Source organism: Sminthopsis crassicaudata, chromosome 1 (genome assembly GCF_048593235.1).
Source record: "Sminthopsis crassicaudata isolate SCR6 chromosome 1, ASM4859323v1, whole genome shotgun sequence".
In the NCBI taxonomy this organism is placed as follows: domain Eukaryota; kingdom Metazoa; phylum Chordata; class Mammalia; order Dasyuromorphia; family Dasyuridae; genus Sminthopsis; species Sminthopsis crassicaudata.
In genome coordinates this window covers 428,342,852-428,358,742 of record NC_133617.1, presented here as the reverse complement: position 1 = coordinate 428,358,742, position 15,891 = coordinate 428,342,852, and the positions used below count along the sequence as shown (strand labels likewise).

The 15,891-nt window shown below is 35.1% G+C and overlaps 1 protein-coding gene across 1 annotated transcript in view; it reads right to left on the bottom strand.

Annotated features, from left to right (window-relative positions):
- The window catches only part of ABAT (4-aminobutyrate aminotransferase), a 125,617-nt gene that overhangs the window by 27,088 nt on the left and 82,638 nt on the right, over positions 1–15,891 (bottom strand). The window contains exons 3-6 of the mRNA XM_074280515.1: positions 13,422–13,519; positions 11,837–11,866; positions 10,325–10,442; positions 1,108–1,157 (exon numbers count right to left, since the gene is read on the bottom strand). Coding sequence (XP_074136616.1) covers positions 1,108–1,157; positions 10,325–10,442; positions 11,837–11,866; positions 13,422–13,519 — 296 coding nt within the window. The remainder of the gene's footprint in view (positions 1–1,107; positions 1,158–10,324; positions 10,443–11,836; positions 11,867–13,421; positions 13,520–15,891) is intronic.

The window sequence follows — 15,891 nt, the reverse complement described above, 5'->3', positions numbered from 1 at the left end:
GAACTATATTGGTAGAAGGAGTTTTCTCACTGGAAGACCCTATAGACTAATCAACCTCTCCCAGAACTATCCTTCTAAAAAACAAAGAAAAAAAATAAATACATCTTGCTGAGTTCCAGTCTTAGAGGAAAGAGGAATGTTCATAATTGCTTGAAAAGATTAAATTTATAATTACTTGTGAAGATGACTGGACATTCAGATATGCAGAATCTCTGTTGCTTGCTTAGGCTCATAAATATATAAATATATATAAATATAGTAAGCATCACAATTTCAACTCATATCTTCTCGACTTCAAATCAAGGGCTCCCTATTAAGTCAAGTAGGTGACATCATCATCATTATTGTTATTATCATCTTGATTATTATCAAATACTTGTACCTAAACAGAGTTGTTAAGAAAGTACTCTGTAAAATATTCTATCTATGTGGTTTACCAGTCAGTAAATCTCAGCACTATCTACTGAGCAGGGAAGAACAAGATGATTACTCCAAAAGGACATCCAGAATGGCTCAGAGTGGTTAATCAGGCTTGTTTCCCTCAGAAAGCCTGAAGTCAAGATCTGTTCAGTACAATGCCATTCCTGATGGCAGTTGACATCACAAAATGTATTGGAAATGTTTGTTGACACATTCATTTGACACCAACTGGTATAGCATCTGGGATCTGTACAAAGTTTAGAAATAAAAATTCCTCTTCAAAAGAAAATAAACTCTTTGCAGCACTGCCCAAAATAGGCTTCATTAGAAACCTTCCTGAGGACTTTGGTTCCTTCTTAAAAGAAGAAAACAGAGCTGAACTTGTTAAGCTGCAACTGAAAAAAAAAAAAATTAAAAACCACCCACCCAGCTGCCAAAAGAATTCCGACCCAAGTGCTCCTGATTCATAAAGAAGAGGACTAGGAAACAGATTCATGTGTAAACTGATTCATTCACATTTAAAGTTTAGCTTGTTCAGAAGAAGCTTTTGAGGAGAAAAATTCTTACATTGCATTAGGCACCCAATAAACTCCAAGAGTTCCAGCCTGCTCTGCTGATCCCTCTACATGTTCATACCTAATCCAGACAACTATAACTTTTTTTCCCCCTACAAACCAAATGACTTACCACATTTTGGGGCTGCTGGAGAAGCTTTACCAAAGCCGGGTGGCTGTAACCTGAGAGGGAGAGAAAGATGTGATTAGAATCCAGAAGAGCATCTGAAGTTCCCTAATCTGCTTCCTTTTGACCATATACTACCTTAATTTGGCCTCTATATAGTTTGACTACTATAATGAATTTTTTTTTTTTTTTAAGAACAAATTTGGGATCACAGAATTATGGAGCTAGAGTTGCAAGGGAGCTCAGAGGCCATCTAATCAACCTCTTATCCTCCTTTTTATACTTGAGGAAACTGAGTCAAACAGAAGTTAAGTGACTTTCCTAGTATCACACAGCTAATAAGTGTTTGAAGCTGGATTGGAATTCCCTGACAGAGGCTGAGAAGCATTAAATGATTTTCCTAGTATCATGTAGCTGGTTAAGTGCTTGAGACAAGATTCTTAATTTAGGCTTCTTGCCTTTAAGTCTTTCACTGTATCCACAACTCTTCATCATCCACTAGTCTCATAATGACCACTATTATCATCATTTTACAGATTAGAAATTGGAAAATCAGAGAGGATAAGTGGATTGTCCAAGTGTACCTGGAATCCAGGTCTTTCTAAAATCCATATCCAATGTTCTTTCACTCAATATTATTCCACTAAAATCCTTCTTAAGCCCCATACCAGCAGAGTGCCAGCTCTGGTAATTCCTATCAAATGGGAAATATTTAGGTATGGGTCAGCTTGTGTAGTTTTAGTCTTAAGGTCAGTCTACCCAAGTTCAAAGAAGTCTAATATTAGAAAGTGAGTTACCATCTGATAAATCTTTTGGCTACAGTAACTCATGAAACCATGGACTAAGGTGCAGATAAGTTCTGATCTAGATTGATAGAGGGAGTAACTAACATTAATGAAATCAAGAATCTATTCAAGCAATTATGCTATACTGATAACCCCAATTCTTGTGTGGACCAAAGTGAGGCATAATAGCTAAGAAATAATTATTAAATCCAAAGTACACAATTATCAAGAAGTGCTACTATACATTTGGTGATTGGGAATCTGATTTAATTCAATTTGCATTTATTGAACTTGCCTATTATGTGGCATAGTGGATGGAGCACTGGAATTCAGGTTAGAAAGGCCTAGTCATGAATCTTGTTTCAGACAGCATGTCGCTCAGAGCAAGTCACTTATCCGTGCCTCTGTTTCCTTATTGTAAAAATGGGGATAATAACACCTATCTCAGAGGGTTGTTGAAGGAAAAACAAATGAGACAACATAGAAAAATGCTTTGCAAACTTTAGTAGTTTAAAAACTGCCTTAAGACTTTTGGAACATTCTGTGTAACAACAGTTCAGTCATTTCTGCATGAATGCTATTTTGCAGTGATTAGCCATTTCCTTCTCCAGCTCATTTTATAGATGAAGAAACTGAAGCAAATGGAATTAAGTGATTTTTCCAAAGTCACACAGCTAATCAGTGTCTGAGGCCAGATTTGAACTCAGAAAAATGAATCTTCCTGACTCCAGGCCTCAACTCTATGATGGCACCACTTAGCTGCCACAAGTAAATATTATTATTATGTTCCCAGTACTGGGGGGGAAACCAGATAGCTACATTAAAAAATGTGACCAGATTATAAGAACATCTACTTTTCTATTAACAACCTTACATTTGCAAAGTCAAATTAATATCTGTTTACTGAGAACTGCCCAGTTCTGTGATATATAAAACATAAGCTCCATAGGAAGATATATTTGAACTAATGCAGAAGTTAACAGAACACCTCCCCCTCCCCCAAAAGGCAATGATTGCCACAATGAACATGGAAACTATGTAACTGCAGAGACAAAGCTTGGTTCAGAAAACATTAAGTGCCTACTGTGTACCAGGCACTGTGCTAAATGCTAAATATGAAAAGAGGCAAAAGATAGTCTCTACTCTCTAGGAGTTTACAATCCAATGAGAAAACAATAAGCGAAGGTTCATTTTCCTCTCCCCTAAAATATACCATTAGTATAGAATGTTATATATGCCATCAGGCATAGCTGGTAATATTGGTTGATTTTGCTAAACTGCTTTTTCCTCTCTCTTTTAAAAAAGTTTTTGTTACAAAGGACCATTTGATGGGTGAAATATGTTTGGAAAAGACAATGTGAAAAAAAGACAAGATCTGAATAAAAATCAGATTAACAAAAGAATGTAAGCTCTATGAAGGTAGGGACTATTTTTCATTTTGGTCACTATTAATACTATGTCTAGCATGGTGCCTTGAACATAGTAGATACTTAATAAAAGCTTATGAACGGAATTATAGATGATAGTACATGACAAATATGTGACACAATGCTTAGCCTGTAGAGCCAATCTAACCAAGGAGACTGGATAAAAATAGGGAAATGTTAAACAATTCTTTCATGTATAAAACTTGATTGCCTAAGAAAACAATAGAGGAGATGTCAACAAGTGGCCCATGATTAAATACGAAGTGAACTAGAAAGAAACTCCACATTGGACATATTTAATTCTGTCATCCTAAATTTATTCTCAGAATCTGATTTCTCTTAAAAATCTATCTGATAACTATATAATTACACACACACACACACACACACACACACACACACACACACATTTAGCATGTATTGGAGTACCTGCCATCTAGGGTGGGGGTGGGAGGGAAAAGGGGAAAAGCTGGAATAGAAGGTTTTACAAGGATCAATGTTGAAAAATTACCCATGCATATGTCTTGTAAATAATAATAAATTATGATAATATATAAATACATTAATATTAATATTATATTATATAATAGATAATTATACAATACAATTATAATAATTAATATGATAATGTTAAAAATAATTACAATAATAAAATAATAATAATAATAATAAATTTATCCGAGCTGACCAACATCATAGCTATTTCAGACCCCCTTCTCTCCCCCACAAGATATACTGATCTTTGTGGATTTTCTGAATGACTGAAAGCAAGCTCTTTGATTTGTACTCCACTTTGTATTTCCCTACCCAAATGAAACCTCTTTCCTCTTGCTTTAATTTCATCTACACACCATAATTCGTCTATGAACTCTAACTAGAGCTATTAACATGTTATATCAAGAGGAAAACTGGCTGCTGGAGAGTGCAATAAAGAGGAGAAAATCGATCTTCTTTTACTCTTTCGGCTTATGAGATCTCGGGAGGTCACTTAATTTCTTTAGGTCTCAGTTTCTTCATTTGTAAAGTGAAGGGGTTAGACTAGATGACCTCTAAGGTCTCAACTTGCTCTAGGCTTATGATCCTAAGATCTCTCTCAGCCTCTCACGTTACAAGAAGAATGTGAGATCAGAGGAGTTACAAAGCAAATTAGTAGCTTTTATTATCTTTACCATTCATTTGACATTTGTTAGCCTTGTATTATCTTACTTTTTATGTATATTATATAGAATTGCAGATAGAGCATGAAAAATTCTTTAAAATTATTTTACTTGACCTCCTTATTTAGCAGATCGGGAAAATGAGGTTCAGAGATGAGAAATAACTTGCCAGGGGTTATAAAAGTAGCAAGTAGCAGAACTAAGAGGAGCACTCACATTCACCAACTCCAAATCTGTTTTCCATAATTTCTTAGGCTTCTTATTATTCTTAGATTTCCCCAATTTGATCAGAAAGTTCTGTGAGAGCAGAAACCATGCCTTATCCCTCTTTGTAATCACTATGCTACTAAATACAATTCTGCATTCACAGAATAGAAACTAAATATTTATTGGTGATGATAATAAAGAAACCAGAGCACTAAAATTAAGTAACTGGTCAAATGTCCTACAACCTGATTAATTAATAATAAAGGTTGAACCACAATCCAAGTCTTCCTGCTTCCAGGGGGCCATTTTAATGGGAAACAAAATAGTTTATTTTTGGCATTTTTTTGAAAGCTTAACAATAAGCCTAGCAATACAGAGGCATGTAGATTGGATTAAAGATCCTTTAGGGCAGAGATTTTTTTTTTCATTTTTGTCTTTGAATTCTCATCATTTAGTACATTGCCTGACACACTGTGGCAACTTATTAAAAGCTTGTTGAGAATGTGTCTCAGCTATATTGCAAGATGGGAATAACAGTAAATTTGGGGTTCCAGGATTTGGGTTCAAGTATTTGCTCTGCATTTCTGTAATATTATTCAGGTTATTTCATCTCTTTAGCCCTCAGTTTCCTTCTTTACAAAAGGAAGACCAAAAGGTCTCTAAGGTTCCTTCTAGCACCCATGGACCCTAATTCTGGGGAATATTATCATTCCTGTGCTGTGGACCAGGAATAATTCCCAGCTGCGATGCTTGGCTTTCTTTTACCTTCCAGATTAGTTAATTTATGAGTAATGAAATAAAGGTTTAAATTCTATTTTCTCTCAATTCAGATACACATTAGATCTATGCATAGCAAACCAACTTTCTTTTCTTAGGAGGAGAGGAAGAGGAGAAGGAGGAAAAAAAATGCCCAGGGTTAGAACACTCTAGACATTTTAAGAAAGGAACCTCCTGGTTCAGGGATTTCTCTCTGTCTCTCTCTCTCTGTCTCTCTTTCCCTCTCTCTTTGTCTCTCTCTCTCACTCTCATTCTCTCTCTCTTTATTTCTTTCTTTGTCTTTTTTTGGCTAAAGGTCTTTCCAAATTAATCCCTTATCTCTCTGCTCAGGCAGTTAGTGGAGCTTCTCTGTCTTGGATAAGTGTGTTCTGGCAAAGGAATGTTCTATTAAATCCCAAAGGGTGCATAATCTAGTTGCTAGATTCAAATAATTTTGTTGGCTTCTATAGTAAAGAGATAACTGAGACTCTAATCTGAAATCCCAAAGCCCATAATCACCTGGAGTTCTTAATGTCATTTTACTTTTTTTTTTTTTTTAATAGATAATCATGCCTCCAAATTGAAGACCATGTTCAGTTTTTCCAACCTATGTCAACAGTCATCAAAATTAACCTTTTAATTTTTCTCTCCTAAGAAATTTGATATTTACTTAATACTTTTCTGTATAAAGCATGGTGACATTCTCTGTATTTTCTCATTTGTACCTCACAACAATCATATGTACTATGGGAATGTTATTTATTTATTTTTTTACAGATGGGAAACCGAGGCTCTGAGAAGTTAGATGACTTGTTCCATGGACATACAGTAAATGGTAGAGGTTAGGCTTGAACCCAGAGCATTCATGACTTTATTTCCCTATAATTTATATATATTTTCCTATAATTCATATATCTATGATACATATCATATATATGAATATCTATCTATATTCGTAGACTCATATGTTTAGAGTTAGAAGGAACTTTAAAAGTATCTAAACCAGTGGTGTTAAACTCAAATACAAATGTACACCAAATCTTAGAGAATGCTCTTTGTGGTCCATGTATGAATTAGGAAATCATATATTAAATATTACTTATGCTCTTAATTTATGTTATATTTACTAATTGCATTTTAATCTAATCTAACAGTAGGATTGGCAGTGCACTTCTGATCTTGGCCACTTCTTCAAGATTTTGGTGGTAAAGGGAATTGTTCAAATTATGAATTATGAATATGATAGCTTGAAGGTAGTGCTGAGACTTGAATTCAGGTTCTTTGACTATATCCCATATTCCTTCTGCATCTGGGGCAAAATTTAAAATTGTTAACAATTATTAGAACACTTCTCATGGCTACATAAAGTATATGGAATGTGTCAGCCATGAATAATAAAATGCAATTTTGGCAGGCTTATAACTTAAATTTAGGCAACTTTCTGTGAGTTAAGTTATTTGATGCAGTGAATACTGAAAGATTAAGCTAAGTGGCTTGAACAAAATCAGTTTGTCTCTGTTATTAACTTACTTTGTGACTTTGGGCAAGTACTTTCCTTTCTCTGGGTCTCTCATCTAGAAGTAAGGTGATTAAACTAAGAAATTTGTAATTTCTTTTATATATCTAACAATATGAACATTTTTGTTCTCAATCTCAAAATTTTGGGGAGCAGATAGGACTCAGGAGGAACTATGAGCCCCTGAAATATAAGAATGGGAAATGAAAAGCCTCAGCATCCTAGTTTAGGTCAAGTCTTCAGTGAGAAAATGAATCATCCCCATGTGCAGGCATGTATGTGTACACATCTACATAGCCCTTTGCCTCAAGAATGTTGTAAGGATCAAATGAGATGATGGATAGGAAAGTCCTATGGGGAATATGTGTCCATATCTAGAGCTGTCTTTGTCTGTTCCTTCCTAGGCACTAAGGTTCCAACTTGCCATGACCCACCAAACCTCTATGTGTAGGGATCTGGATAAAGTTTTGTTAATGAGGGGCACCTAGGTGGCACAATGGATAGAGCACTGGCCATAAAGTTAGGAGTGCCCGAGTTCAAATCTGGTCTCAGACACTTAATACTTCCTAGCTATGTGACCCTGAGCAAGTCACTTAACCCCAGTCACCTCAGGAAAAAAAAAAAGTTTTGACAATGAAAATAAGTTTATCTAGAGGTGAATCTAGTTGGAGATTTGAAAACAAAGGTATCAAAAAATAGAGGGAAAAGCATACCTGGCTCAACCTTCCCATCAGGTATTCCCCAAGTCAAGTCACTGTGCATGGTCTCAAAAAGCTTTTTTTTTTTTTTTTTTTTTTTTTTAAATAATTGTTAATTATATTTGAAAAAACTCAATAGTTGTTGAAATCAGTTTGCTTCTTATATTTTGGCTCAGCAAAAAGTCAGAGCATTCCAAAAAAGGAACAATCTACTTCAATAAATAATGAGTGCCCCTTCACTAGAAGTGTTCAAAAAGAGAAAGAGTGACCAGTTATCAAGGTTCTATAAGTAGCTCATGTTTTAGTTGGGGTTGGATCATTTTTTTCCAACTTGTAAGATTAAATGATTTTATAATTCTAATAAAGATAGATATGGAAGAGAGATTTTTTTTTTTAAACTGTTGAAACCACCAAATCTAGAAATGACTGGATTCAAATCCTAACTTTGCCACTTATTGCCTTTTCTACCTTAGGTAAATCCTGTGAGGATAAAGACTATCTTTACTTTTTACTTTTGTATCCCTATAATATAGGGCAGTGCTTGGAACAGAATAGGGACTTAATAAATGCTGAAGTAATTTAGGCCTCAGTTTCCACCTCTATTAAAAAAAAATGAGGGGGTTGGATTAGTTGGCCTGTAAGCTAAGTGCAAACTGGAGAAGACATTATTTCATTTAAATTAATTTAACTCAATGAATTGAATTTTAAAAAGAGAAGACATTTATAAACTATTGAATCTAAAAGCTTTGCAAAGACACAAGCACCCTCACTTTATAATAGATTCTTGTGAAGGAATTTGTAGCAGTTGCCACATCATCTCAATTTCTCTATTCAGTAGCTCCTTATTGTCTAATCATCTTTTGATGGCAAGTAAATGTGTTTGAGGTAATGTACTCAATAAATGCAGCAATGTGGAAGGCACAGTATGTTTCAGGAGAAATATCTTCAGGCCAGTGTGGAGGTGTAATGGTAAGTAGGAGGATAGCCAAAGATTATCTCTGCCATCAACCATCCTGTGTTATCTCTGAGGGCACATGCTTCATCAGTTCTTCAGCCTACAGATCTTTAAATTTAGCAGGGAATCAATTGAAAAAAAATGTTTGAAAAGCACTCAGTAACCCCAAAGCAAGTCTCCCAGCTGAGACTGACATCAGAGTTTCCTGAAGCTAACTGCCTTTCCACATGAGACCTGCATAACATGTATTAACTAGGTCCTTCAACATTGAAAAGGCAGACTTCTTAGATGGAAAACTGTAGTAGTGAAGCTGAGGATCAGGAGTATACTTCAGTAATGGGGGATATATGGGATCAATGTTGTTGTCGTTTGTCCACTGTTCTTGAAGAGGACTATGACTTCAGGGAGAAGAGGCCGTGACATGCAAGTGAGCTGGATTTAAATGAGGGAAGGCTGGGCAAGGTCACCAGACTCATCTTCCTTTCCAGAGCCATCTGGGTCCAGTGGCCAGATATAGATCAAAATGACTGGAGATGTGGGAGACCTTGGCCTTTTTTAAGCTAAGGTTTGATTGAGACCGTACCTATTCAGTGATTAAGGCTGGGTAGCTACTGAGGCAAAGAATTTCCTCCTTCACCTAATCCAAAATAAATAAATAAACAAACAAATAAATAAATAAATCTGGGAAGGGAAGAATCTCAAGGTTTCTGGTCAAAGCAGAAATGACTGCTATTTACATTTAATCTGAGTCAAACAGTACCCAAACAGTGACCAAATGGGGCTTGGCCTAGGATCTATTGGTGGCCAATTAGAATCAGATTGGTGTTGGTTTAAGGTCTGGTCCTTAAGAAAGAAATCTAGTTACTAAATGCCCAGATATCTTGGGAAGGTTCAGAAATGCAAAAGAGGAAAAAAAATGCTTTTAAGAGCTTCTGTAGGTAAGGGTATGATATTCTATGTGAATAGAGGGAGGAAAGGTGAAGAAAAAGGAAGGAAGGAAGAGGGAAGTTTGAACTTTTTTTTTCCTTCTTTTAAGTATGGACTATTTATAGGGTGTCACATAATGCACATTATCATTTTGACATGAAATTTCATGTAAGTTTAAATGAAATAAATCTCACAAAAATTAAAAAAAAAACTGCATTTGCATGGTATCAAGGAGACAAGATTATTGAACCTTTACTATAGCTAAATGATTTGCTCAATTGGACTAAGCAGACCTAGGATTTAATTATTTGAGCACTTAATCCAGAGCTCTTATCAATTTGTTGCACAGAATTAAATTTACATATTTAATTGAAATTCAGTTGTTTAACAACAAAGTTTGTTAAATGTGTTTAGTCATATCAAGGTAGGTCTTTGCCAGTGTTATCCAGCTTAAATTTTAAATTCTTCTCTCTGGAGACTATGTCTTTAATTTGCTTTATATACACTTAGTAAAGTTAATAACAGTTGTGTGATGGAGGTATATCAAGACTACTTTCCTGCCATTGAGGGAGTTTAAGGATTTGCTTCAGGTCAAGTAGCCTGGAAAGATGCTTGAATAATTTGCAAAAAAATTGTTGGTCCCTGGCAAATAATGAAATATTTTTCTTCAGCAGTAACAGAGTGTGCATATGAATTATTTTTCAGTAGCTGAATGGTTTCCAGTTGCGCCAACATGTATGTTCCTTCACATATTCCCCCTTGTGACCAATGCTTCCCATCTTTGGTGAAACTTACCTATAGGAAGAGAGGAAATTTGAGAATAAAGATCTAACATCCGATTGCCATCCACATCCACCAGGTAGTTGCCTCTACTCTCATTGTAGTTGCAGAAGAAATGAACAGATTCTGCATTCTTTCAGAAAAGAAGAAAAGTTGATTTAGGCTTATCACAACCTTATAGATTCAAATACATTCAAGATCAACCTCACATTTTTTTAAATTGGCAAAAAAAAAAAAAAATCAGAGAATAATCTCTGTTCTAATCAATATTTTAAATAAGAGGATATAGTTTTACCACATAAATCGAGCACGGATGCTGGGCAATGTTCTCTCTCAAAAGTTTGAGTGCAAATTTAAACTTTAATAATTAATATCATGAAAAACTATAGTTTTTTCAGATTCTTCCTGCATTCAGTCTAAAAGACATAGTGGACTGTTCCACAGAGCCAGAGAACCTCATAGCAGGATATAGACTCTGTTTAGCTAAATAGAAAATATTCTCAAATTCTTAGTTCCTGTTTACAAACCAATGAAAGCTGATGTATAGGTAAACATAACAAAAATGCCAAATTGGATAATATCAGTGGTTCACCTATCTCAGAGTCTGGCTCTGATAGAGATTAAACCGTGGTAGTTACTTTTCTCTGAAGGTTATTTATGTCCTTAGTAGAAAACCCCTAATTTCCCTTACATATGTGATATGTCTCTATGACCCAGGGATTTACATATACCCCAAATCTATATTTAATCCAAAAGGAAGCAAATGAGTGTATGTAGATGCTAAAATTTGCATCAGAATGAGTCAGGTCAAAACAGCAAGAGTCAAATGACTCCTTTTTATTTTTGTAATAGTAAAACTTAGTGCATTTATGCTTTAATTTAGAAACAGATGACTCCATTTTTTGGCATAGATGAGATATTGTATTTGCTGGGATTGGGGAAGGGAGAATGGGACAGAATGGTAAAGTGGGTCAAAATTCTGGAACCAACATCTATAAAAGCCCTATGCAAGAGAACAAGCAAGGATAGACCTTGTGACTATAGTTATCAATGATTCCTTTGGTGTTCTCTATACTGAAGACCTCTGGCAGAAGTATGGCCCAGCATAAACAACTTTTGCATGAATACACAAATCCTTTGCCTTATAGGTCAACACAAAAAAAGACAAAGACCATTTAGGAACACTTCACTTGATCCACTGGCCCTCTTCTCCCTAGCCAGACTGCTTTGCCTCAAAGAAATGTCCCAATTTTCTTGCTTTTACTTCCATCACACATAGCTTTAAAATCAGCCTTAACATTCTAAGCCAGCCTCAATCAGGAGTCAAGAGGTTGTGGTTCTCCATGCTGCCTGTGGGCAGGTTCTGAGGGGAGAGATAGACTGAGACATCCTGTGGGGAAATGATAGTTGTATCAATTGTTCTGACTCCCGCCAGTAAAGGCGCATTTGGAAAAGTCATTAAAGAAGCGTACAATCAAATGGTAATTTCAGAAATATGAAATTTTGGTCAAAAATTGGAAAGTTTACCTGAATTCCATTCAACTGCTTCATTAATTCCTGAAAGAAAAAACCAAAATCTTTATTGAATAAAGTTGAGATGAATCAAGACTTTTATTACAAAACTATATCAGCAGAAGAGACAATATGCATAAAACAATTCACTAGGCAGTTTAACACACCAATGAAAAGTAATTATAGAAATTCCAGGGAGGAAGAAGAATTTGAGAAAATTAATATTAACAAGGAATCTATACCAAATGGATCTTCTGTTAAGTAGTTTTTTTTCTTACATGCAATCTATAATGAACTGAACTGAAAATAGTGGGATAACTAGGAGGAAAGAGACATAAGACAATGAAAGCAGTTACGAGAACCACTTTGTTCGTGACAAAAAACACAGTTCAGTCACCTAAGAGAAATTCTAATTCTGACCCTTTTAAAACTGGGATGGGGGGTTGGAGAGGAGGTTATAGGGGCTCCAGGTCTTGAACTTATTTTAGAAATACATTCAACCCTACTACTCAGCAGATTTGTCTCTTTAGATAACTTGCTCATGTCAGAATTGTGATGGAAACCACTGATCTCCTGCTGATAAGAGGATCAGACTTCAACAGGGTCTTTTGACATTTATAGATTCATACATGTAGAACTGGAAGAACCTCAGGGGCCATATGGTACAACCTAGTTATTATAGCAATAAGGAAACAAACCTGAGGAGGTAAGGTGAACTGTCCAAAATATATACAATTAAAGTAAGAGTCTGAGGCAGGATTTCAATTCAGGCCCTCTGGCTTTAGAGTCAATACTTTCCCCATTGTATCATAATTCCTCTCATTCAATCACTAAATGGCTAAATGGTGGATGGAACATTTAGGAATAAGCAATTATATACAGACTATTAAAAGACAAGGGAAAATAACAAATTTATAACAAATCTACCCCTGTTATCATCAAAGGAGTTCAGGTATTTGTCCCTAGATCATTTATAAAAAGTAAGCTGATAGATAAGGACAGAAGAACAATAAGATCATCTTGTCAGGGGGCCAATAGATATAACTTTCTCCTCTGTCAAATCTATCATCATAGCTGTCAATAAGGATTAGGCAAGCAGGTTTCCAGACAAGTCTTTACTTGTTGCTAACAAGCAACTAAGCTGATAAGCCCGTTATTTCCTCTACTTTGGTTTCCCCCTTCCTATTCTTCAACAGAGGCTAATATAGGGAGGAACTGAAGCAAAGGACTTGATAATAAAACAACCTAAATGAAGTCCCTGAACAGTGGAGAATTGATTGTAATTGGCAAAGTCAAGATGGAAGAGAGGAAACCTCAATTTTTCCTTCAATCTCATTAGTTTATGATTTAAACAATGAATTTGTTTATTTATGCTCTTTACTGCATATGGACCTGAGTTAAAAAGAGATGGGAGCTGGCTATCAGATTACAAGATGATCTACTGAAAACTGACTCTAACACTCAGTTCCTCTAGGCCACTTTGCAGGTGGCTGACAGTATAGGGGGCAATGATTTGAGTTCTGCTATTTCTTGCTTTATGGTCTCATGTTCTCTCATAAATTCATTCCCAATTCACACATGCCAGATATGATCAACTCACTCTGGATCTAGGTCCAGGGACTTCAGTCTTCATCAGAGGTCCATCATAATCAAAGTCAACATCAATTTTGGCAGCAGCTTGGCTGATAGACCTGCATCCTATAGGAGCAATAAGAAAAATCATATGAAACACATTCAACAGCCTTTTACAGTTAACCTACATCTTCATATATCTCAGAGTGTCTTTGAGATTGAGGTGAGAGGAGTCTAAGACATGTCATATCATTTGAAGAATGAATCAGTTTTTTTCTCAACATTCTTTTTAAAATTATAAAATTCAATTAAGACATTTGTATTCTCCCTCCCTCTATCCCCAATGAAAACAAAACAAAAATTCTTACAGCAAATATAGATAGTTAAGCAGAACAAATTCCCATATTGGCCATATCCAAAGATATGTCTCATTGTGAACTGTCAGTCCATCATTACTTTGTAAGGAGGTTGCGTCTTGATATGCAAACTTATTATGTTAGGGCTAAAAAGGACCTTAGATCATCTAGTCTAACTTATAGGTGAAATAAGATACCTTTCTACAACAAACCCAATGGTCTTCCAGTTTCCACTTAAAGGCACATACTACTTGTGTGAACTTGGGCAAAGTACTTATCTTTTTTTTAATTTTTAAATTATTTTTTATTTTTAAAATTAATTTTACAATTATAATTTTTGACAGTACATATGCATGGGTAATATTTTACAACATTATCCCTTGTACTCATTTCTGTTCCAAATTTTCCCCTCCTTTCCTCCACCCCCTCCCCTAGATGGAAGGCAGTCCAATACATGTTAAATGTGTTATAGCATATCCTAGATACAATATATGTGTGCAGAACTGAATTTCTGTTGCACAGGAAGAATTGGATTCAGAAGGTAAAAATAACTTGGGAAGAAAGACAAAATTGCAAACAGTTTACACTCATTTCCCAGTATTCTTTCTCTGGGTGTAGCTGATTCTGTCCATCATTGATCAATTGGAACTGAATTAGATCTTTTTGTTGAAGATATCCACTCCCATCAGAAATGATCCTCATACAGTATTGTTGTTGAAGTGTATAATGATCTCCTGGTTCTGCTCATTTCACAAAGTACTTATCTTGCTGGACCTCAGATTCTTCATCTGGAAAATGAGGGGTTTGGACTAAATGGCCTCTGAATTCCCCTAGAGTTATGATCCTATGACTTTAGAAATATAAAATTTATATCCCTGCTTCTTATGTTCCAATCAAAAGATCCTCTGTTGATGGAAAAATTTTGTTAGAGCTCTTATTCAAGGAACACAACAGTCTATTTAGTGAAACTCACAACAAAGCAAAGGACATTGGTCTAATGATAATAACCATCACATTGCTATGCCCCAAAATTACTGTTAATATGGAATATATATATATATAAAAGCAGATATACTAGCTACATAGCAAGAATGAAGGACAACAAATAGCCTTAAAAGAATACATTAGAGATAGTAAAAGAATAAGCCTTAAAAAACTCTCCTATAAAAATCCACCCATTATTCCCAATACCTTCCTTCCTCTTTCCTTCTCTCTCTCTCTCTCTCTTTCCTCTTTCCTTCCTTCCTTCCTTCCTTTTTTCAAAATGGATAAAAGTATTATGAGATTGTTGGTCAATAAATCACCAGATGTTGTTCATCCTTCATTTTCAAAGAGGATGAAAAATCATCAGATAGAAAAAAAAGTCACCTGCTAGTGCCCTCAGAAAAATTCTTGGATAATTATCCTCCCCTAAAATAAAAAAAAATAAAAAAAATGATTGAGGAAGAGGGAGAATTGATTTAGAGCAGAACAATACCAAAATCAGATAACAATAACACATTTAATTTATACTTCAATTTCCATGAACAAGAATATTCTTAGGGACATCAAAAAAGTCATTCAAATGAACCATACAATGTAATAGCATGTATTCTAATAAATGTAGAAAATTGAACATCTGCCTTATTTTAATCCATGAATAAGCAAACTTAAAATAATACTAAAGGTAACTTTTTTTTTTTTTAAAGAATACTTGAAGATAAGTGATTAGATTGCTGTGAATATTCCTCCACCCATGAAAGCTGTAACTGTTCTGATTTAGTAGATAGATGATCTTTTAGGATCTAACATTTCACAACCAAGCAGTTCTCTGGGTGATGAATATCTCCAATTCACCTAGGCTGATTCTGAAAGGGTGAGCATGTAGACCCTACCTGATCTATCTAAGCTTTACAAACAGGGTAGGAAATGTGAGAATTTGAAATCTGCTGGCATAGCCTTTGACCACATAGGATCCTCTTGAGATTGCATGGGTAGGGGTGGGAAATTGGTTATTTTATCCAAATAAATATGGTTATGAAAAATATTATGATTTCTTTATATTAAAATATTCATCTCAACCTTAATTAAAGATCTGTGCTAAAACTGGAGAACTCTTCACTTACTGATTCTACTCATTTTTAAAGTCATAAAAATCATTTT